At 49.5% G+C, this 23,975-nt stretch overlaps 1 protein-coding gene across 9 annotated transcripts in view; it reads left to right on the top strand.

Annotated features, from left to right (window-relative positions):
• CUX1 (cut like homeobox 1) overlaps positions 1 to 23,975 on the top strand; it is a 465,511-nt gene that overhangs the window by 343,651 nt on the left and 97,885 nt on the right. For 6 of the 9 annotated variants that reach the window (XM_055292664.2, XM_055292668.2, XM_055292666.2 and 3 more), the window contains 2 exons: positions 6,536 to 6,640; positions 14,784 to 14,972. In XM_055292664.2, coding sequence (XP_055148639.1) covers positions 6,536 to 6,640; positions 14,784 to 14,972 — 294 coding nt within the window. The remainder of the gene's footprint in view (positions 1 to 6,535; positions 6,641 to 14,783; positions 14,973 to 23,975) is intronic. The other 3 variants (XM_055292665.2, XM_063646292.1, XM_055292667.2) reach the window with 1 other exon arrangement.

A 23,975-nucleotide genomic window follows, 5' to 3' on the forward strand; every position in this document is an offset into this window, starting at 1 on the left:
ACGGAGACCTGAAGCGCTCTTTTATTGCTAAAGCACTGTGCTCCTGTTATAGAGAAGTAGCAGAGCAGTCAGCACCTGTCAATTACGTCCAAGCCTCATTCACACCTGTTTGTTGAACATCAGAGCACTAGCATAAATCTTTACTGTCCCAATTGGTGACAGTAAAGGTTCAGAACTCTTGAGACTTCACGGTAAATAAGAAGCCACAGCTTTGCACTTTGAACTGTGTGTGAAACCCCGTCCTGGGGCTTTCAGCAATTCACAGCTTTTTTGCGGTGAAAAAAAGTGGCCTGCCCACTGCCCCTCCGGGGCCTCCTTTCTGAGCAGTGGTGATCCGAGTTGCTGGTGGGCCTGGGTCTCAAACTCCTGGGCTCAAGCTATCCTCTTGCCTTGGCCTACCAAAGTACTGGGATTACAGGCATGAGCCACTGCGCCCGGCTTTGAAACCAGCATTTCTTTACTACCTACGAGGCCTGCTCAGAGTCGGTGCTCAAAAAGATATACTGAATGAATATGGGCTTTGACACCCAGGCTGGAGTGCAGTGGCATGTTCTCGTAGCCCACTGGGGCTGGGAGGGAGTCATTGAAGTGAGCTGCTCTTCTCCTGTTCACCTGCCTGGTGTTTATGTCACAAGACTGCCCTAGTGGCGGACCCTCCAGATTGAGGTTAGGGGTTGGAAACCACAGCTGACCCTCACCACGGAGAGTGGGTCTGCACAAAAGCCTTGGCCACTGGTGCAGCATCAGCGTGGGACACGTGGTGGTCAGCATTTGGTCTCCAGCTGTGGTAGATGTTCCTGACCTCCTTCCTGCAGAGTCACTGACATGGGGTTACCTCTGGGAGTCGAGATGTTCGCTGTAATTGCATGCTGGGGGTAGGGCAGCAGGGCCTCAGCCCATCATCAGCTCCTGGGTCTACTTTGTTCCTTGGGGGACTTGCTCATCTCTGGTGTCCTCAAGCCTGCGTTTTAATGGCCATGCAAGCAGAGAACAAGAGACAAAACCTGGGGCCAAGAAGGGGGTGGAAGATTGGATCAGAGACCACCCCCCTCCCCTGCCATATAAAACCAGGGACTTCAAAGGCCACACTCTGAAAGTGTAAACTGGCGGGGTGGGGGAAGGAGTCTGCCCTTAAAGGGGAGATGGTGAGGGTTCTCTCTTCTTGGTTCCAGGGGGAGAAGAAAATGAGCCTCCCAAGAGAATTCCTAACCACAACCACCTCTCCACAGGCCTGGGGCCACGTTTCACATGAGACCCCCCAGCCCTCTCCCCACACCTTCGCCCCACCAGGCTGCAGGTGGCCCAAGGCCCTGTCTTTATCCTCTGCAAGCCCACCCCTCTCTGTGTCCTTCCCGTGATGCCTCACCACATTTTATGAGTCAAATTTTTCAGACTTTAGAGCTCTGGAAATAGCTGTCTACATCCTGTATTCACATCCCAGTCAGGGGCACTGCGGTTAGGGGAAAGCATTTTTTTTTTTTTTTTTTTTTTTTTTTTTTTTTTTTGAGATGGAGTCTCGCCCTGTGACCCAGGCTGGAGTGCAGTGGCGCGATACCGGCTCACTGCACCCTCCCCCTCCCGGGTTCAAGCAATTCTCATGCCTCAGTCTCCCAAGTAGCTGCGACTACAGGTGCACACCCCCATACCCGGCTAATTTTTGTATTTTTAGTAGAGACAGGGTTTCACCATGTTGACCAGGCTGGTCTCAAACCCCTGACCTCAAGTGATCTGCCCACCTCGGCCTCGCAAAGTTCTGGGATTAACAGGCGTGAGCCACCGCACCCAGCAAAAGCATTTACTTACCATACTTCCTGGGGCCTTTCAGGGACCCTTGAGGGATGGGCAGGGGTTGGGGGGCCTGTGAAACTTGCTCTAGGATGAGGTGACCTCGTGGACCCCTGGTTCTGGCTCTCCTTCCCCAAATCACCCAGTGAGGAATATGACGCCAGCCCAGGGAGCAGAAAAGCCTCCTTCACCTTCCGCAGAGACATAAAGCTCCCCTGGGTCTCGCAGTGGAAACCGTCTCTGTATTTGCTGAGACACGGTGTCGCTGGCTGCTTGCTACCTCCCAGGTGACTGCTCAGGGGAGGCAGAGTTTAACCTGATGCCAGCTAAGAGTAATTTCCCCCAAAAGGGTCTTCCATTTTGAGATGAGGAGGATGTGAGGTGTGCCTGGGGCCACACATGCCAGGGACCTTCATGACAATGTCCTGGACACCATCACCAGGTGACGGGCATCGCCAGGTGAGCCCCGTGGCCGCCAGTCCCCTTGCCGGGTGGCTGTTTTCTGCCATCGTGGTCTGGGTTACCACCGATATGCAAGCAGTATCCTCCTCGCCCCCATGTTTCTAGCATCTACTCTGATTTCTCAGCAAGTGACAGAGAATAGGCAAGAAACAGCAAGAAAGATCTCCCGGGACAGTGCTCAGGCTCGGCAAGGGGCCGTTCTCATGGTGGGGCAGACACAAAAGTAGAACGAGGGCTCCCAGTGGCCCTGCCTCTGCAGGGACACAGGAGGAAACAGGAGCCCAGCAGTGACCACAGGGAAGTGATGTCTCAGGGCAGCCACCGCTCTTGCGTCTGGGGTTCCGGATCTAGAAACAGCTACAGCTGGTTGAACAGGGGTCTTCAGGAAGACGCCAGAGCCTCAAAACCAGTGTCACCACGTGCCGACCCAGCACAGGGCCCCCTTCTTCCTGCCTCAGCTGCCAACGATGGGCTACACTTACTTCTCAGCTCCTGAAACAAATTCATCCCAGCTCCAGATCAGTGTCTGTTTCCCTGTTCCTTCCTTTCACTGCCGTTAGGCCTGTTTTTAGTTTGAATTCTCCTGTTTCGTGGATGTCTCACCGCACAAACCACCTCGATGCTTCGTTTTGTGAGTTTTGTATTTTTTTCGACGCCCTCAGGACAGAAATCCTGAATAACTATGTGATCAGAAAGTTGCATGAAAGTAACGAAGTCAAACCAAAAGTGAAAAAGTCTGACCACCGTGACCGCCAATAGACAGGCCACAGAGAGACAGTCCGTGAACTTGGAAACTGATTGCAAGTGCAAATGCTCCACAGAAATTATGCAATCAGGCTGCGCTCCGTGGCTCACGCCTATAATCCCAGCACTTTGGGAGGCCGAGGCGGGCAGATCACTTGAGGTCGGGAGTTTGAGACCAGCCTGGCCAACATGGTGAAACCCTGTCTCTACAAAAAATACAAAAATTAGCTGGGCATGGTGGTGGGCGTCTGTAATCCCAGCTACTCAGGAGGCTGAGGTGGGAGAATCACTTGATCCTGGGAGGCGGAGGTTGCAGTGAGCCAAAATCACACCGCTGCACTCCAGCCTGGGCAACAGGGTGAGACTCTGTATCAAAAAAAAAAAATAAAGAAAAAACCAGAAAGGAAAGAAAAAAATTATGCAATCAGAAAATGAAATCATCAACAGCTAGATCCCTTCTTTTGTGAACCATCACCCTGTGATGAGATGGTATCCACTCTGAACGGCTAAATGCCCGCTTGAGACCACCTAGGCTCCCGGGGACACCTTGTAACCAGATGCCCGGGACTTCCCCAGCGCTGGCCATTCCAGAACACTTCAGAGCCAGTGTTACAAGTCAGGGTGGTGAGGCCACCTCCTTGGCTGCCACCAGAACAGCTTCTCCACTAGGCTGAGAAATAGGTTTTCTAGCCCAAGAGACCAGAAGAAATGTCTCCAAATACATCTTATTCCGGGCAGAGTCTTAGATATTTTCTGCCCAAGAGTTGAACTGACCAGCAAGGGAGGTGTAAGCTCTTCAGTGATTTGACGTGATCATCAGAAACACTTGGCGTGACCCATCTGGAAATAAACTGGGAAAAATCTTTTTTGTTGAAGAGGACATTTTTCTGTAGTCTTAATAGTTGATTAGGCCGGGTGCAGTGGCTCACACCTGTAATCCCAGCTCTTTGGGAGGCCAAGGCGGGTGGATCACCTGAGGTCAGGAGTTCAAGACCAGCCTGGCCAGCATGGCAAAACCCCATCTCTACAAAAAATACAAAAATGAGTCGGGCGTGGCAGTGCGTGTCTGTAATCCTAGCTACTCGAGAGGCTGAGGCAGGAGAATCGCTTGAACCCGGGAGGCGGAGGTTGCAGTTAACTGAGATCACACCACTGCACTCCAGCCTGGGCAACAGAGTGAGATTCCATCTCAGGAAAAAAAAAAAAAAAAAAAAAAAAAAAAAAAAGTTGATTAATTAGCATGAACCAGAAATCACCTCTACAGTCCTGGACATACAGGTCAGCTTACCACCTTCCTGATGGCTGGTTCTAGATTCAGTGTGGACGAGAGATAGTGATAGAGGTGACCTGCTTGGGCCTAGACAGACCCAGCCAGGCACCACATGAATTCAACTGAATGTAATTCCAAGAGGTCCTGGAGAGGCAAGGCAGGCGGCCACCAGCACCACCCTGGGCAGATGGAACTGCCATTAGAAATATCCTAAATTGACTGGGCGTGGTGGCTCATGCCTGTAATCCCAGCACTTTGGGAGGCCGAGGCAGGCAGATCATCTGAGGTCAGGAGTTTGAGACCAGCCTGGCCAACATGTGAAATCCCATCTCTACTCAAAACACAAAAATTAGCCAGGCATGGTGGGCACCTGTAATCCCAGCTACTCAGGAGGCTGAGGCAGGAGAATCGCTTGAACCCAAGAGGTGGAGGCTGCAGTGAGCCAAGATCATGCCACTGCACTCCAGCCTAGGCAACAGAGCGAGGCTCCGTCTCAAAAAAAAAAAAAAAAAAAAAAAAAATCCTAATTTGTCTGTATGCAGGGCAAATAAATTCAATGCTGTTGCCACAGAATTGCTTAAAGCTGCCAAAGCCACTCCTCCTAGAACTAGATTAATCAGCCAGTTCCAGGGCAGGCCAACTGCTTGTTTGTCTTTCTGAGTCCTTTCTCAGCCATTGTTAGCCACACGCTGCCATGCCACAAAATAAGAAAACATACGATGGAAACGCTGCTTGGCCAGGCTTTGCTTTGCTGCTTTTTTTTTTTTTTTTTTTTTTGAGATGTAGTTTTGCTCTTGTTGCCCAGGCTAGAGTGCAATGGCGTGATCTCTGCTCACCGCAAACCTCCACCTCCTGGGTTCAAGCGATTCTTCTGCCTCAGTCTCCCGAGTAGCTGGGATTACCAGCATGCACCACCACGCCCGGCTAATTTTGTATTTTTAGTAGAGACAGGGTTTCTCCATGTTGGTCAGGCTGGTCTCGAACTCCCGATCTCAGGTGATCTGCCCACTTCAGCCTCCCAAAGTGCTGGGATTATAGGCATGAGCCACCGCACCTGGCCAATTTTTTGTATTTTTAGTAGAGACACGGTTTCACCATGTTGACCAGGCTGGTCTCGAACTCCTGACCTCAGATGATCCACCCGCCTCGGCTTCCCAAAGTGCCAGGATTACAGGCGTGAGCCACCACGCCCAGCCTTTGGCCAGGCTTTTCCGATTGAATGTTTCTAGCAGTGGACTGTAAGTCTGGGAGGAAGAAGCAAAACTCACCTCAGCCCACGTGTCCCATGTCATTCACCACCGTCTCCCACCTGTCTTAGAACTGTGCCTCAGTCCTAAGTATTAAGCCAGCACAAGGCCATTCACAAATGACCTCTGCCTGAGTTCTGTGTCCCGGGCACTTCCATGGCTAGGGACCGTGTTCCCATTTTACAGATAGGTAGGCGGCAGCTCAGTGAGTTTGGGTAACTTGCCATGGTATGTCTTTTCCCAGACACCCTGTCGGGTGGCGGGCACTGGGGTGACCTGTCCTCGTCATCCAGTGGGAAATCCCCATTTGCTCTCTGGGGGTGGTGGTTTCCTTGTTCAGGAATTGCAGGCAAATTATGGAAAAGTCCACTCATTTGTCCCGCGGCCCCCAGCACTGGTCTGTGCCATCCTCCTGCCTACGTCCTCGGATTGGCCTGGTGGCTGAAAATGCCAGGATCAGCATTCAAAACACTTTGCCCAGTGAAGGGTTAAATATGTTGAAATAAGCCCAGCCTTTACAAAAGCAGTGGCATTTGCATCCTGTGCGTTTATGGAAATCCTTTGCTGAAGAAAAACAACCACAACATTGTTTGTGCGTGTTTTTAGGAAGAGAATGGCCAAAGTGTCTTTAATTCACTGTTTACCCGTGAGAATTACTCCCAGGAGTAATCCCGCAATAAAATCTTCTTGGTCTATGAGAATAGAAAGAAATTGAATCAAAAGACTCGATTTCCACTTGTATTTATTCAGTCTGGGAAATTCAGTGGGCCGGAGTATTAGTATCAGCAGGGGATTCCTTTGCTCCTAGCGTTAAATTACTGTCATAATCGCTCAATTATTTCTTCCTTGTACTGTTTAAAATAAAAATCCATCACATTCTGTGTTTTTTTTCCTAGCATTTATTAGGTTGAGTGTTTAGGAAAATCAATTATAGTCAGTCAGGCATGAATTGATGAATGTTCTTGTAATAATTGTCAGTTGTTAAACTGAATGTACTTTCTCTTTCACCCCGTTTCGTTTCCTTCAGAGGGCAGAGGTGGCTCAGAGAGAGGCGGAGACCTTAAGGGAACAGCTCTCATCGGCCAATCACTCCCTCCAGCTGGCCTCACAGATCCAGAAGGCACCAGACGTGGTGGGTAGCCCCAGCCCCGTGGGGGACTGTCCCCGCCTGGCCTCTGCACCTTCGAGTTACAGCCATTTGCTCCTTTTTGTTTTCAGCATCTCTTTGGGAATCACGTTTTAACCAGTACTGCTTTCTCAGTGGGGTTTGCTTTGACCAGCTGGGGGCTGGAGCTTGTTAAAGTCAAAGGAAGACCTTTGCTAACTGTGCGTGGGTGGGCTGAGGCCAGCGTGGCATCCATCCAGGGCCGAGGTGGAGGCTGCGCAGACACAGTCACGATGCCCCAGCCAGGCCTGGGGTGTGATTGCTGGCGTGCGGGTGGAGACCCGAACCAGGAGCCTCTCCAGAATGACACGGAGAAATTGAGGGTTTCCACTGTGCCCTTCCAAGATGAGGAACAGTTCAGGATGAGCTGGGATGGTAGAGGTGGGCAGGCAGAGAGGGAATAAAATAACATTCTGCACCGAGTTTATAGAGCAGAAAGAGTGGGTATCACACCACTTTTTTGCAGCTTGCTTTTTCTGAAATTAGCGCAAATGGCTCTTAGCCCAAACATTCCCAGCTCGATCAAGGTGGCTTTGAACTACGGGTTTCCAGACTCTCTTTCAATGCTGTGTAGGGACAAGGAACAGCGTAGGAGCTAAGACCTTGGGTGTTGGAGCCGTAGCCCCCAGTGCAGACCCCAGCTCTGCAGTCTGGTGGTGGGGACAAGGAGCTTAACGTCCCTGAGTCTCTGTTTCCCCATCTGTAAACTGGGGGATTGATGCGGAAGTTATTATGAGCAAATAACTTAGAGCAAAGCTGGACACGTAATAAGACTAAGTAAACCTTAGCAGTAATTCTAGTTGTAGTTGGCACCGTTATCTCTGATCCCACAGTTTTGGGTTGTTATTTTTTATTAAGACAAGGTCTCTCTCTGTCACCCAGGCTGGAGTGCAGTGGCGCGATCTTGGCTCACTGCAGCCTCCCACCTCCCAGGCTCAAGGGATCCTCCCAGCTTAACCTCCCGAGTAGCTGGGACTGCAGGCGCACACCACCACATCTGACTGATTTTGGTATTTTTTGTAGGGACAAGGTTTTGTCATGTTGCCCAGGCTGGTCTCAAACTCCTGGACTTAAGTGATCCTCTGCCTCGGCCTCCCAGAGTGCTGGGATTACAGGCATGAGCCACCACGCCTAGCCTGATCCCTCAATTTCTAGCACATAATTTCATCACTAGTTCACTTACAAACCTCAGTTTTCCCATGTGTAAAATAGGAATTAAGTGACCACAAGGCCCCTCTAAGGAGCCCTCATCCTAAGGTTACAATGAGTACATATCAGTTGTAGGAGTCCTTTTATTCAATAGTGACTCTGTCGAGTCCTTGCTGTATGCCAGGGCTTGTAGTGGACACCTGAAGAACCATAAGGAGTAAGATGAGGCTGGTTGCAGATAGTACAGTCTCAGCAGAAGAACTTGCTCTTGTAATAAATTCATCTGTCAGTTTGAAAATCATTATTTCCACCCAATCTGTGAAACGGTACCATTATTTCTTTTTTTTTTTTTTTTTTTTTTTTTTGAGACAGAGTCTTGCTCTGTCACCCAGGCTGGAGTGCAGTGGTGCGATCATAGCTCACTGCAGCCTCAAACTCCTGGGCTCAAGCAATCTTCCCACCTCAGCCTCCCAAGTAGCTGGAGTTGCAGGCGCATACCACCACACCCAGCTAATTTTTGTATTATTTGTAGAGATGGGGTTTTGCCACATTGCCCAGGCTGGTCTTGAACTCCTGTCCTCAGGTTATCCACCTCCCAAAGTGCTGGGGTTACAGGCGTGAGCCACTGTGGGATCTCACTAGGTCACCCAGGCTGGAATGCAGTGGAGTGATCATGGCTCGCTGTAGCCTTGACCTCCTGGGCTCAAGCGATCCTCCCACCTCAGCCTCCCAAAGTGCTGGGATTACAAGCATGAGTCATCATTCCTGGCCCTATTTTTTTATATAGATGAAGAAACAAAAGCTCCATGAATGTGAACACCTTTTCCCAAAGCACAGTCAATCTAATGGCTGAGCTAAGACCTGAGTTGGGCCTTCTGGCACCCCAGACTGTGGCTTTTAAATTATTCCCCAGGAATGAATCTAGATCAAGGTATTAAGACTCCCTTCTAAGAATAGATTTTAGCTTTCTTTTTAAAATTAACATTAAATAAAACATTTGTTGCTGGGGGCAGTGGCTCATGCCTGTAATCCCAGCCCTTTGGGAAGCTGAAGCAGGAGGATCACTTGAGGCCAGGAGTTTGAGACTGGCCAGGGAAAAATATCAAGACCCCATCTCTACAAAAATTTTAAAATTAGCTGGGCATGGCGGCATGTGCCTGTAGTCCCAGCTACTCAGGAGGCCGAGGCAGGAGAATTGCCTGAACCCAAGAGGCAGAGGCTGCAGTGAGTTATGATCGTGCCACTGTGCTCCATCCTTGGCAACAGAGAGAAACCCTGTCTCCAAAAAAGTAAATATGAAACTGGGTGTGGTGGCACACACCTGTAATCCTAGCACTTTGGGAGGCCAAGGCGGGCAGATCACCTGAGGTCAGGAGTTTGAGACCAGCCTGGCCAATGTGGCAAGAACCTGTTTCTACTAAAAATAGAAGAATTAGCTGAGCGTGATGGTGGGCACCTGTAATCCCAGCTACTCAGGAGGCTGAGGTAGGAGAATCGCTTGAACCTTGGAGGCACAGGTTGCAGTGAGCCAAGATCATGCCACTGCATTCCAGCCTGGGCGACAGCAAGACTCCATCTCAAAAAAAAAAAAAAAAAAGCAGTTGTGATTGAAGTGTTTCTGGATATAGAGATACAGAGAAAAGATTTGCATTGAGCAGGCCATCACGTCCTTCATACTTCATGGACTCTGGACCTTAATTTTAACTGAATGTCCCCTTGGCTCTGTTACAGTTCCTTCCTCTAAGTTTAGACAAACTGGATGCAGTACCTTGGCCAGGGTGGGAGGCAGCCTTCAGGACGGGGTCAGCAGCTTCCCCTGGCCCCTGGGGTCCCGCTTGGTTCTGCAAAGGAAGCCATCCGTTCTCATGTGTCTACATGGGGCCCCTGAGCTCAGTGTTTTGGTTGAAAAGAATTCTGGCACTATCCTGGACTGCAGCAACCAAAACATTTCAGAAGGAAATGAATGTTTTTGCAGGTAGAGTCCGTTGTGGATCCTAGGGGCGCTTAAACACTTCATCATCGGTTAAGTGCTGTGTTTACATGGCACCGGTTCAGTCTCCCCAGAGCAGCCCCGTGGGGCTCCCCACGGGCGTGTATTCCCACATAGCCAGTGGGTTCCAGCTGCAGCCAGTTGGGGAGCAAACATAGGAAACTGGGCCAGCGGAAAAATGGTCTGTTGGGCTTGGCTGGCAGAATGCAGCAGAGAAACAGTGGAGTCTGTAGATCTAGCAAAGGCCAAAACCCATCCATTGGGTATCCCAGTGGAATCCCCGATTCTAGAAGGTGAGCAGTCGCTAAGTGAGCTGCTGGCCCAAGTTTGCAGCCATGCTTGGCTTTGCATAGTTTTGTTTGTTTGTTTGTTTTTTAATGAGACGTAGCCCCACTCTGTCACCCAGGCTGGAGTGCAGTGGCGCAATCTGGGCTCACTGCAACTTCTGCTCCTGGGTTTAACCAATTCTGTCTTAGCCTTCCGAATAGCTGGGATTACAGGTGTGCGCCACCATACCTGGCTAGTTTTTATATTTTTGGTAGAGATGCAGTTTCACCATGTTTGTCAGGCTGGTCTTAAACTCCTCACCTCAGGTAATCCGCCCACCTCAGCCTCCCAAAGTGCTGGGATTACAGGCGTGAGCCACCGCACCCAGCCTCCCTAAAGCTTTGAAGGCCACCTCTTCCTCTTTCTGATTTCCTCTCTAGCTTTTGCCCATGTTTCTGCCAGCCATCACCCTATGGACTGACAGGCCGCTGCTTCTCATCCAGGCCCCCTGGATCGCTCCCCAAGCCCCTCTCCATTTCTTTCTTCGTTCTCCCTTGTGTCCTTGTGATGGGATAACTGGGAGTGCCCACTGTGTTGAGATGGAGTGAGCCACAGTTTCAGATAAAGGAAGGATGGGCCAGGCTCAGTGGCTCACACCCATAATCCCAGCACTTTGGGAGACCAAGGCAGGCGGATCACAAGTTCAGGAGTTCGAGACCAGCCTCGCCAAAATGGCAAAATCCTATCTCTACTAAAACTATAAAAATTTGCCTTTGCTAGGCATGGTGGCTTGTGCCTATAATCCCAACTACTCAGGAGGCTGAGACAGGAGAATCGCTTGAACCCGGGAGGTGGAGGTTGCAATGAGCTGAGATGACACCACTGCACTCCAGCCTGGGTGACAGAGCAAGACTCCATCTCAAAAAATAAAAACAAAAACAAAAAAAAAACAGATAAAGGAAGGATGGTCATGTCTGTGTCATTTCCAAGGTCTTACTGCTTTGGGGTTCATTTTCACCTCATTTAGTTCATGCGAGACGGCGATGATTTTTTGCTATTTTATGAAGGAGGAGTTTGTGGCTTGAGTTCCTGGGAGTTGGCCAATGTGGCCAAGCTCTTGTGGCCATGCCCAGCAGGGCTCAGGAGTTGAGCCCTCGACCACCCGCTGCCCGGTCCCCACTCTGGGTCCAGGGACAGCACTGAAATCCACACCTTTGACCTGTGTCATTAGAAGCACCTGTCCCAGATACATTCACTTTGACTTGCCCCTCGTAAAATCCATGTTCCCTTGGCTGGTTTTACTGACTCTTTTCGTAAAAGCCCTTTAATCAGTGTCTATGGCCAGCACCCTTCAGGGTGGAAGATTAAGATGAGGATGTGATATAGCATGATTCAACCTGTGCCCAGACTGACCTCCCTACATGTCACTTCTGCCATGTCCCCTCCTTGCTCCAGAGCTGGCAGGGACTCCCCAGGGCTGCCACCACACATCCAGGCACCTCTGGCCACCCCTGGCCACCCCTGGCAGCCGTCACTCCTCCAGCCCCGCCCCACACTCCTGCCAGCCTCTGCACCTGCCTGCATGTCCCCCGCCCTTCCCCGGCACCCACCCTGAGATGGAGCCCCCTTTCCTTCCGACAAGGTCCCACCAGCCCTCCCGAGGCCCACCCATTCCCCCCTCCTGTGGCTCAGGCCCACGTGCCGCTGTCCTGGTCCTCCTACCCTGGAGGGCTCGTGACGTTGGCCCTGCCTGGCGTTATTCAGAGCAGTGCTTTCCAGACTCCCTGTGATGGACAGTTTTGTTTTGTTTTTTAAATTTCCAGTCTGTGGCAGACTGATCGTTTTATATAAAAGACATTTAAAATGTCACCGAAATGCCGAATCGCTATAAAAGTTTCTAAACACTTATTCTCGATTTCTGTAATTGCCTCACTGTGCACCAGCAACAGTTTGCAAATTGGCAATGATCCGTGCAGCTCACGCTGCACAGAATGGGCGTGGACAGCCTGTGCCTGGTAAATAAGCCAACAGGAGATGCTCGCTAGCCCCCCAAGGCCACGCGCACAGCTGTCAGAGGTCAGGAGAACCGAAACACCTTTTTTACAACCTCATACAAATCAAAGAAGCAGGAAGGAGTACCCTCTTTGCACACAAAACTTTACAGACTTAAATGGTAAAGGCCTCATTTTCCCTGAGGGAGATATGAAACATTATTTTCCGAGTGAATGCCTGTCCCCAAATTTGAAAATCCGTGGCGAGCACACGGTGCATGGGATGGCCCAGCTGCACCTGCCAGCCGGGGCCATGGTGCCACCCTTTCCCCACAATACAGGCAAGATCAGGACGTGAAACTGAGCACTTCAGAGGGGACAGCAGCAAGGACAGTGGCTTTCTGTGTTACAGCATGAGCTGCCCCCAGGATTCAGCTGTCATAGACACCATGCAGCTCTGCCCTTTCCACCCCGGTCCCCGTCTGTCATGCCCAGAATTGCATCTGCCCTGCAGAAAAGATTTCAGAATCTTTCAGGAGCCAGGATTCCCTTTTTTTTTTTTTTTTTTTTTTTTTTTTGCTTTGACACTGAGTCTTGCTCTGTCACCCAGGCTGGAGGTCAGTAGTGCAATCATGGCCCACTGCAGCCTCAACCTCCCCAAGCTCAAGCCATCCTCCCACCATAGCCTCCTGAGTAGCTGGGACTATAGGCATGCACCACTATGCCTGGCTAATTTTTGTATTTTTTTGTAGAGATGGGTTTTCGCCATGTGGCCCAAGCTGGTCTCGAACTCTTGAGCTCAGTTGATCAACCCACCTCTGCCTCCCAAAGTGCTTAGATTACAGGTGTGAGCCATGGCACCCAGCCCCGTGATTACTTTTAAAGCTTGAAAAAAGTACTACTTGAGTCACTGAGAAGTAGAATTACAGATTTGACTTTTTCCTTTTTTTTTTTTTTAATATCTTACCTTTTTTCTATTTTGCGTATTTTCCACAATGAGCATTTGGTGAGGTTAAGGGGTGGGTAGCCAGTTTTTTTTTTTAATCAATTATCCTAAGAGTTCTTCAACAAAGGAACACCAAATATACATCTTCCACAACTTTTAATTCTTTTATTAAGGCGGATCACGAGGTCAGGAGATCGAGACCATGGTGAAACCCTGTCTCTAACTAAAAATACAAAAAATTAGCCGGGCGTGGTGGCGGGCGCCTGTAGTCCCAGCTACTCGGAGAGGCTGAGGCAGGAGAATGGCATGAACCTGGGAGGCGGAGCTTGCAGTGAGCCAAGATTGCGCCACTGCACTCCAGCCTGGGCGACAGAGCGAGACTCCATCTCAAAAAAAAAAAAAAAAATTCTTGTATTAAATAAAATACTGGCCAGGCACAGTGGCTCATGCTTGTAATCCCAGCACTTTGGGAGGCCAAGGTGGGTGGATCACTTGAGGTCAGGAGTTCAAGACCAGCCTGACCAACATAGTGAAACCCCATCTCTACTAAAAATACAAAAATGAGTCAAGTGTGGTGGTGTGCACCTGTAATCCCAGCTACTCAGGGGGCTGAGGCAAGAGAATTGCTTGAACACAGGAGACGGAGGTTGCAGTGAGCCGAGATCGCGCCACTGCACTCCAGCCTGGGCAACAGACCAAGACTCCATCTCAAAAAAAAAAAAAAAAGAAAAAAATGCTGATAGAGAGTTTTCAATTTGTCAGACAATATCTCAGCTTCCGGGTAATTTAACAGTGAATCTCAAGGACCTTGAATCCCACCTTGTGGTGGAAAATCTCAGTGGTTTAGGAGCATTCGAGGGAGGCTTCCTCCTCTGAGCCACCCACTCTGCCGTTCCCCTGCCTGGAGCACTCTTCCCTCTTCCCCAGCGCTCAGCAGCCCCTCCCCACCTCCTCCTCCTCCAGGTCTCTGCTCACACATCACCATCGCAGTGAGTCTTTTCCTGGCCATCTTATTAAACCCCCTGCCTCTCTCAACTCTGACTCTGTGGCCTCAGTTTTAAGTCTCCTTTGACAGTGGTCACCCCACACACTTTTCATTACTAGTAAGTGTATTTTCTGCATCTCACTCACCCTGCCGCATCCCTGCTGGGCTGTAAGCCCTGGGAAGACAGGGACTTTTCTACTGTTTTCTTTTTGTTTTTTTGAGACAGAGTCTCATGCTGTTGCCCAGGCTGAAGTGCAGTGGTACAATCTCAGCTCAGTGCAACCTCCACCTCCCGAGTTCAAGTGATTCTCCTGCCTCAGCCTCCCGAGAAGCTGGGATTACAGGCCACTACCACACGCCTATAATTAGCCTAGCTAATTTTTGTATTTTTAGTAGAGACAGGGTTTCACCATGTTGGCCAGGCTAGTCTCGACCTCCTGACCTAAGGTAATCCACCCACCTCGGCCTCCCAAAGTGCTGGGATTACAGGCGTGAGCCACTGCACCCAGCCTGGACTTTTGTCCTTTGATTCACTGCTATATGGTTGGTACATGGTGGGCACTCAGTACATATTTGTCCAGTGAATGAATCCAGGTGGGAGCTAACCACAGGGGGAGGAAGGTGGCATAGGGGAAGTGCAAGCAAGGGCAAGAAGTGACGTCCTGCCATCACCATCCACGCACTGACGTCTGTGCAGCTTCTGTCTCCATTGCCAGCACAGGTAGCCCCAAGCACCTGCCTCAAGGCCAGTGCAGTTTTGTCATCTCTTTTCTCCTCCCCAGGAGCAGGCCATAGAGGTGCTGACCCGCTCCAGCCTAGAAGTTGAGTTGGCCGCCAAGGAGCGGGAGATCGCACAGCTGGTGGAGGACGTGCAGAGACTCCAGGCCAGCCTCACCAAGCTGCGGGAGAATTCGGCTAGCCAGATCTCGCAGCTTGAGCAGCAGCTGAGCGCCAAAAACAGCACACTCAAAGTAAGGGGGCTGCGGGGGCCAAGGGTGGCCCAAGGAGGCAGGGCGGGTGGCTGGACACGCGCACACACACACACCCTCTGCCTTTCTGGACTTGATAGCAAGTGTGGCAACCTTGAACCTCTGTAAAGTAGCAACAAGCAGAGTCCCGGAGTCCACGGCAGAGAGACTGGATGTTGAACCCTGCCATCAGCCCTTGTGTAGACAGCATTTCCCTTTTTTTTGGAGTCGGAGTCTCGCTCTGTTGCCCAGGCTGGAGCACAGTGGTATGATCTCAGCTCACTGCAGCCTCCACCTCCCAGGTTCAAGTGATTCTCCTGCCTCAGCCTCCCGAGTAGCTGGGACTACAGGCATCTGCCACCACACGCAGCTAATTTTTGTATTTTTAGTAGAGATGGGGTTTCACCACATTGGCCAGGCTGGTCTTGAACTCCTGACCTCAGGTGATCTGCTCACCTCCGGTTGCCAAAGTGCTGAGATTACAGGTGTGAGCCTCTGCGCCTGGCTCTTTAACCAAGTTTTGCAGGGCATCCTGGCTTTCTGAGGATACCCCCGCAGGAGGACCTGGTGTACTATAACTCCAGCACTTCTGGTGCCTGAGCCAAATGAAACCCCAGAGGTCCATGGAAGTCACATCTGACCTTCTAATCTAAGGGACATTCTCTTGACCAAGCACCATTTCTCTTGACCAAGCCCCTGTCCAGGTGCTGCTGAAGCAGCCTGGACTGAATCCAGGCTCCCTCCCACTAGACACTCTTGGCTTTTCCATAAATTTCTATCCCAGACACAGAACCCAGAGCTTTTTCCACATATTAAAAAGTGGTGATTATACTTTAGGTATTTACGATCTGTTGAAGCAAGTGTAATTTGAAGAGGGTCCTGGGACCCTTGATTCACAGGCTTCAGAGCCAGGGGAGACTCTAAGAGTTGTCTGTCTTGACAGCAAAGAAGGCAGGACCTTCAGGGCAGGGCTTCAGCCCTGGGCTGGGGGTTCCCTGCTCTGCCCGGGGACTGCCCGTTCAGGCCCATTCCTTCCCCAACCCGGTACCTCAGTGTTGGGTGGGTGAGGGAATGAGTGGCTGTAAAGTATATTCGTTGTATGAATAAAGTGGGTCAGCGTTCGTTGTGAACATTTAAAGGAAAGCTTTTGTGGTATGAAGTAGTCCTAGGATGTACTTAGGTCCATTTTGTTTTTGTTGTTGTTGTTTTTGTTGTTGTTGTTGTTGTTGTTGTTTTTGAGACGGATTTTCGCTTTTGTCGCCGAGACTAGAATGCAGTGGCGCAGTCTTGGCCCACTGCAACCTCCGCCTCCTGGATTCAAGCAAGTCTCCTGCCTCAGCTTCCTGAGTAACTGGAAATACAGGCATGCGCCACCATGCCAGGCTAAATTTTATATTTTAAGTAGAGGCGGGGTTTCACCATGTTGGCCAGTGTAGACTCAAACTCCTGACCTCAAATGATCACCAGCCTCGGCCTCCCAAAGTGCTGGGATTACAGGCATGAGCCACTGCCTTTTTTTTTTTTTCTTTTTTTTTTTTGGAAACGGAGTCTCACTCACTTGCCCAGACAGGAGTGCAGTGACAGGATCACAGTTCACGGCAGCCTCGAACTCCTGGGCTCAAGCGATCCTCCTGCCTCAGCCTCCAAAGTAACTGGGACCAAAGACGTGCCCCACCACACCCAGCTAGTTTTTTAATTTTTTGTAGAGATGGGATTTCACTGTGTTCTCCAGGCTGGTCTGGAACGCCTGGGCTCAAGCAATTCTCCCACCTTGGTTCCCAAAACACTCTGGGATTATAGGCATGAGCCGCTGCACCTGGCCCAATGTCTTTTTTTTTTTTAATTGAAATTTTATTTTCGACACATGACCAAATTTATGCCAAAACTCAGTTTCCAGCAAATCTATTGCTGATGCTGATGGCTCCCACGACCCTCCATCGCTCCTTTCTTCTGCCTCTTTGGGGTGAATTTCACCCATTCACTGAGAACTGCCCAGCACTGGGTCCCTTGGAGGAGACAGTCCTGCAGACTTTGGCGATAATGGTTGAATGGTTCCATCTGTCCTCAGCCAGGTCGTTTATTTTTAATTTAATTTAATTTTATTTTATTTTATTTGAGACGGAATTTCATTCTGTCGCCCAGGCTAGAGTGCGATGGCACCATCTTGACTCACTGCAACCTCTGCCTCCCAGGTTCAAGCAATTCTCCTGCCTTGGCCTCCCCAGTAGCTGGGATTACAGGCATGAGCCACCACTTCCGGATAATTTTGTATTTTTAGTAGAGACGGGATTTCTCCATGTTGGTCAGGCTGGTCTCGAACTCCTGACCTCAGGTGATCCACCTGCCTCCGCCTCCCAAATGCCGGGATTACAGGCGTGAGCCACCGTGAGCCGGGTCGTTTATTTTTTCACCGCCATTTCTTCCTCTCTCATCAGCTTACCCAATGAGTACCAGGATTCAGTTTTCATTTCTAGATTTAATCTCATTTTCTCATGCTACAGCCATTTCTGACCCCAGCAATGGCATTATTATGAGATAATTTGCCTTTCTCTCCATTGTCGAGTTAAAGGGCGTGACTCAGATACACACCGGCTACAAGAGAGCAAGGCTGTAGACCTCACATTTTTTATTATAGAGCAATTTCTTCCAAATCAGTTAAGGTTTCAATGTTTGCCTTCACAAAAAAATGAAATGCGGTTTTGCAAATTAATGTTCGTTATCTGTATCTTGGGGGAATTGTTTAATACCGTGCAGTTAATGAAACAGTTCAGCGATACTTCTTCCAAAATCATTGCTACTTTATCTTCATCTAATCTAATAATCAAAACATATCTTCTAGTAACAAGACTTCTGATTTTAATTATCTTAACTCCTTGTTGCCAGATTTCGCTGATACGAAACCCACATGCAGAAAGCATCTGACTTTACCAAGCCAGGGTTTCCTCTCACCCCAAAGGAATAAGGTTAATTGAATGAGATCCCTTCTGAGGGCTTTTTGTTTTTCCTAATGTGTATAATGTATAGCCTCAAATACAATTATTAGGAAAATATTTTTATGAATAAGACTTCGCAAATTGGCAACCTGATGCTTTTGCCATGGGGAACCCTGACCCCGCAGTCTTGGCTACTCAAAGAACTCCCCTTTACTTACCACGGAGCTGCTTGCTTGCTTTCTTCTTCCTGTCCCCTTCCCCTCTTTCCTCTCTTACGGGGGACCCGCGGACGCACGGTGGGGCCTTGAATTAGGCTGCTGCTTGGGAGAGGAGGCTCCAAGCTCCCAGCTTTGGGCTCAGCTGTTTGGAGTTGCGGGTGGTTTTCCCATGAATACTTGGCAGTGGGTCCTTGATCTTTGAGACATGTGCCAGGGTGTTTGGTGACAGTCACTTGGAGAGAGGGCATTCCCCATAAGCAGAAGGCTTATTGGGCAGAATCTTTTGCCCTGAGTTCATTGAATTGTTTCCACCCATGCTTTCCAATGATACTTTCTGTAGTTGGATATATTGGAGGACTGACTAATTGGTTTTCTTTCTCTAACCCATTGAAATTCTCCATCTTTCTGCCACTGAGACTTCTCCTCTTCCCTCAAATTTGATTTGTCATTTCACAAGGATACCAGACAGCTACACATCTTCGAGTCTGTCCTGTCCAGGGCTCTACTTTTTCAAGCAAAGTTCCCCATAAGCACCCCACTATCCACGTGTGTCACGGGACATCGCTAACCTTTAATTAGGCATGGAAACAGACGCAGAAGTGGAAGATGTTTCCTCCTGCCTAATCTGACAAGTGCTTAAGCATAGTGCCACTTGTAAAAAAGAACTCTGTTTTTGCAATTAATGAAATAGCCTGACCGCCGTGACAAGGCTGCTTTTTGATAACTCTCTATTCTGTAGTATTCTGTTGGAATGCTTTAATATAGAGGCAGTATAATTAGCTAGTCAACTGCACTGTACTTGCTATAGCACAGAAGATAATGCTACCAATAGCTTTGATTTAAAATAGATATTTATAAGAAAGGCTAACTAAAAGAACACCAATCTCCCAGAAGGAGAAATTATATTTTTCTAAAGATGCATTAAAGATCAGTGCTTCCCACTGGGTGGGTGGTCACATGCGTTAGAATCACCTAGGGGTCTTTTTCCAAACTGCTCCTGTTTCCCCACCCCTCACCCCACCTCCTGAGGTTCTGATGGGTCTCATGGAGACACTATGGGATGATGCTGTGTCTCTCGGGGCACTGAGGTGGTATAAAAGAGAGAGGTGGTATAAAACCCACCATCTCCCCACACCCTCTGGCCTTGGGTGTCTCTCTTTTCATCTTGCATTCTCGGAGCCCAGGAGTTCAAGACCAGCCTGGCCAATGTAGTGAGATCTCATCTCTTTTTTTTTTTTTTTTTTTTTTTTTTTTGAGACAGAGTCTTGCTCTGTCTCCCAGGCTGGAGTGCAGTGGTGTGATCTCGGCTCACTACAGCCTCCACCTCCTGGGTTCAAGCAGTTCTTCTGCCTCAGTCTCCCAAGTAGTTGGGATTACAGGCGCCTGCCGCCAAGCCCAGCTAATTTTTTGTGTTTTTAGTAGAGACAGAGTTTCACCATGTTGGCCAGGCTGGTCACGAGCTCCTGACCTCAGGTGATCCGCCCGCCTCGGCCTCCCAGAGTGCTAGGAGTACAGGCGTGAGCCACCACGCCTGGCCCCATCTCTTAATTTTTTTTTTTTTTTTTTTTTTAATGAGCCAGAGTGGTGGCACATGCCCATTGTCCCAGCTACCTGGGAGGCTGGGGAGAGAGGATCATCGGAGCATATACAGCACCCACCCCATTGCTTTGCAGATTTGGACTCACCATCCAGAGTCCAGAGTATCCTTGGGCTCCTCCCCAACTCCCAGCATCAGCAGAACCTAAATTTCCATGCTTGCTGCCTCTCCCTGAGGAACCATGGAGACACATGTCCTCATCTAGGTAGAGTCCTTGTCCAGTAGAAAAGGAGGTGCACGCTGCCCAGGCCTGGACCCCAGAGATGCAGTGTCAGCTAAGGGTCTGTGCCTCAGACCCCTGCCCTGGGCCAGGGGATCCCCATGAGGCCGAAGACTCCCACACCAATTCTAACCTGAGCCAGTCAGACAGCACCACATGGAGGCTGGCCCCATTTATCTGCACCGCAGATGCCATTCTGCCCCCACGGTCAGAATTTTATGGAAAGGAGATATTGTCACCTTGACTGCTGGCTGTGCAACCTGGAAGACACTACCTTTCCCAGGGTCTCTGCCTTAGTCAGACCTGCCAGAGGCCCCTTTGCTGTTTTTTTGAGACAGGGTCTCACTCTGTTGCCCAGGCTAGAGTGCAGTGGCACAATCATAGCTCACTGCAGCCTCGACCTCTCTGGCTCAAGGAATCCTCCCACCTCAGCCTCCCAAGTAGTCAGGACTACAGGCACACGCCACCACACGCGGCTAATTTTTATATCTTTTGTAGAGACGGGGTCTTGCTATGTTGCCCAGGCTGGTGTTGAACTCCTGGGCTCAAGTGATCCTCCCACCTCAGTCTCCCCTAGTGCTGGGGTTACAGGCATGAACCACCATGCCCTGCAGTAGGTAGACATAGTTTATAGATTGAACACCTAATTTGCTAATGCCAAAATAGTTGGCATTGTAAAATTTATTATCATTTAAATCTTAGCCAGGCTTTTAAGAACTTCGAATAGATAATTCTTCTGGCACTTCAGGACCCAGCTGGGGAGCACCAGCTAGGTTTCTGGAGCCATGTGGGCTCCGTGTATCTTTTCCATCGTATTATTACAACAGGCGTGTTTGATTGGCACTTGATCATCCTACATCTCACCACTGTCCTTTGAAAACCCATATTCATTCTGAATCTCCCCATTCTTCAGATGAGAAACGTGAAGCCCAAACAGGCTAAGGTTATCCAAGGTCATAGTCAGCTGGGGTAGGACCAAGTTGGCAGCCAGGTCTCTGACACTTGGCGTTTTCTTACCTGTCTGTGTAAAGCCCACGTGTGTTCCTTAGATTCATGCATTTTATTTTATTTTATTTTATTTTATTTTATTTTATTTTATTTTATTTTTAAAGACAGGATCTTGCTCTTTTGCCTCAGGATCGAGTACAGTGGCGTGCTCATAACTCACTGCAGCCTCAACCTCCAGGGCTCAAGTGATCCTCCCACTTCAGCCTCCCAAGTAGCTGGAACTACAGGTGTGCACCACCACACCCAGTTAATTTTTAAATTTTTGTAGAGACAGGGTCTCCCTATGTTGCCCCTGCTGGTCTTGAACTCCTAGGCACAAGCAATCCTCCTGCCTCGGCCTCCCAAAGTGCTGGGATTCCAGGCATGACCCACCGCACCCAGCCAGACAAGTGCATTTTTCAGGAAGATGACCAGTTCCCAGATTCTCTTTCCACAGCCTTGGACATGAAGTTACCCTCGACAGCGGGAGCCACTCCAGGGCACATGTGCTCTTTCTCTGTGGCTCTGTTGCAGAATAGCGGGGACCCTGGGAGGTGACAGGCTGAGATCTGGAGACCTTTGCGAACAGAGCCCCTGGAGAAACAGAACCAGAGACTGTCTTCAGATCCAGTGTAGCCAAATTCAACCCCACCTAGCAGGGATGTAGTAATTGTAGTAACAAGGACAGTAACAGTGCTAACCACCGTTTACAGAGCACTTTGCCATGTGCCCAGCACTGGCACTAAGCTCTAAGTACCCAATATTTTTTTAATCCTCACCAAAGCACTGTAACATATAAACACAATGCCCATTTTATAGATAAGGAAACTGAGGCTTGGAGAAGTCAAGGCTGGGTGGGTGGGTTGGTTGGTTGGTTGATTGGTTGATTTATTTATTTATTTAGAGACAGGGTCTCACTCTTTTGCCTAGGGTGGAGTGGCACTATCACGGCTCACTGCAGCCTCCACCTCCCAGACTCAAGTGATCCTCCTGCCCCAGCCCCCTGAGTAGCTGGGACTACGGGCACATGCTAACACACCCAGTTAATGTTGTGGGGTTTTTGGGGGGTTTTTTGGGGTTTTTTTTTTTTTTGGTAGAGACGGGGTCTTGTTATGTTGTCCTGCTTGTCTTGAACTCCTATGCTCAAGCGAGCTACCACACCTGACCCAAGATGTTGAGGCTTATCTAGGTTCACCTTGCAAGTACATGGTGGAGCCAGGATCTGTTGGACTCTGGAGCCCAGGTTTGCAGAGAGCCCCCGGCTCATCCTGGCCTCTCTGGTGTCTCACTTCTTCCCTGCAGGCAAGTGGGACCGGCCTCAGCTCTGTCAAGATCTGCACTGTAGGACCCCAGAGATTTTTTTCTTTCTTTGGGTAGTCAGACCCATCTGCAAAAGTTTTGCAATCATGAAATCAGATAGCATATGAAATGCTAAGAATAAGCGCAGGTCTAGCATACCACGCAGCCAGTGGTAGCGTGACTTGACAGGAGGAGTGCGTCTTCAGAGACATTGAGAAACTGGCGTGCCTGTTGCCCGTCCCAGGGTCAGAGTCTTTGAAACCGGGCTTTCTGGGAACCCAACAAGGAGTTTCTCATCGAAGAACCGCACTGAGGACAGTTAGTCTTTTCTCCACACTGGGCATTTTCAGCATCGGAAGCCAATGGGAGCCCTGCGTCTGCAGGTTTTGAAATGTGGCACTCACAGCAGGGTCACTAAAATGGAGACGTCCATGGGACCGGGTTACAGGCGCTCTGCCAGTTGGGAGAAGCGTCACCAAGCAGCCTCCCCTAGGCTCCATCCAGCTTGTCTGCCCAAGACAGGAAACGTCACAGAAGGTTTACAGAAGAGATCTTGGGGACTTCCTAGTTCAACTGACCCTAGGTAGATGGCAGAACCCTCAATGGAAGCTGTTTAGCTCTCAGCAAAAACTCACAGCCAACTAACATACAGTCGTGTGTCACTTAACAATGAGGCTGCATTCTGAGAAATGTGTCATTAGGTGAATGCGTTGTTGTGCAATCATAGTGTGTACTTGCACAAACCTAGATAGTATATATATATATGTTTTTTTTATTTATGCCTATTTTTCATACAGAAAACCAAATGTCCCAGCACCATTACTGAGCATTAGTCATTTCCCCTGCTTGATCTGCAGTGCCTTTATAAAGGGCCGTATGTCAGCTTGCTCTGTATGTTCCATTAGAATCTTATGGGACTCAGGCCAGGAGCGGTGGCACAAGCCTGTAATCCCAGCACTTTGGGAGGCTGAGGCGAGTGGATCACCTAGTGTTAGGAGTTCAAGACCAGCCTGGCCAACATTGTGAAACCTCATCTCTACTAAAACTACAAAAATTAGTCACACATTATGTGGGCACCTGTAATCCTAGCTACTTGGGGGGCTGAGGCAAGAGAATTGCTTGAACCCGGGAGGCTGAGGTTGCAGTGAACCGAGATCGTGCCACTGCACTCCAGCCTGGGCGACAGAGTGAGACTCCATCTCAAAAAAAAAGACTCTTATGGGACTTAGGCAGCCTTTGTTGACCAAAGCGTTATGCGGTGCGTGGTTAGACACGGATTCCACTCCTAAAACGTTCCGATTAGGGCCAATCACAGGCCTTCAAAGAAGACCTGCAGCCGTGCCCTTAGACAGAAACTGTAATGGGACTTAGCAGTGCTAAGAGTCGCAATATTAAGGCCGGGAACCTGGAATCTCGGCACTTTGAGAGGCCAAAGCAGGAGGATCACTTGAGCCCAGGAGTTCAAGACCAGCCTGGGCAACATAGTGTGACCTCGTCACTACAAAATAACTTTAAAAAAAAAAGAGTCCCACTGTTGAGGGCCCAGAGTTGCCAACATCTGCACTGGTTTTTTGCTTTGTGCAAACCCTTGAGTAATTGCTGTTATTCCCATTTTACAGATGAGAAGTTTATTAACTTGTCCATAGGCACCCAGCTCATAAGTGACAGACTCGAGTTCCAGGCTTAGGCCGTCGGCCTTCTTGGTCTGTGCCATGCCAGGCTCTGAGACTCTCTGTGTGCTCCTCCCTCTGT

This window comes from Symphalangus syndactylus, chromosome 9 (genome assembly GCF_028878055.3).
Source record: "Symphalangus syndactylus isolate Jambi chromosome 9, NHGRI_mSymSyn1-v2.1_pri, whole genome shotgun sequence".
In the NCBI taxonomy this organism is placed as follows: Eukaryota; Metazoa; Chordata; class Mammalia; order Primates; family Hylobatidae; genus Symphalangus; species Symphalangus syndactylus.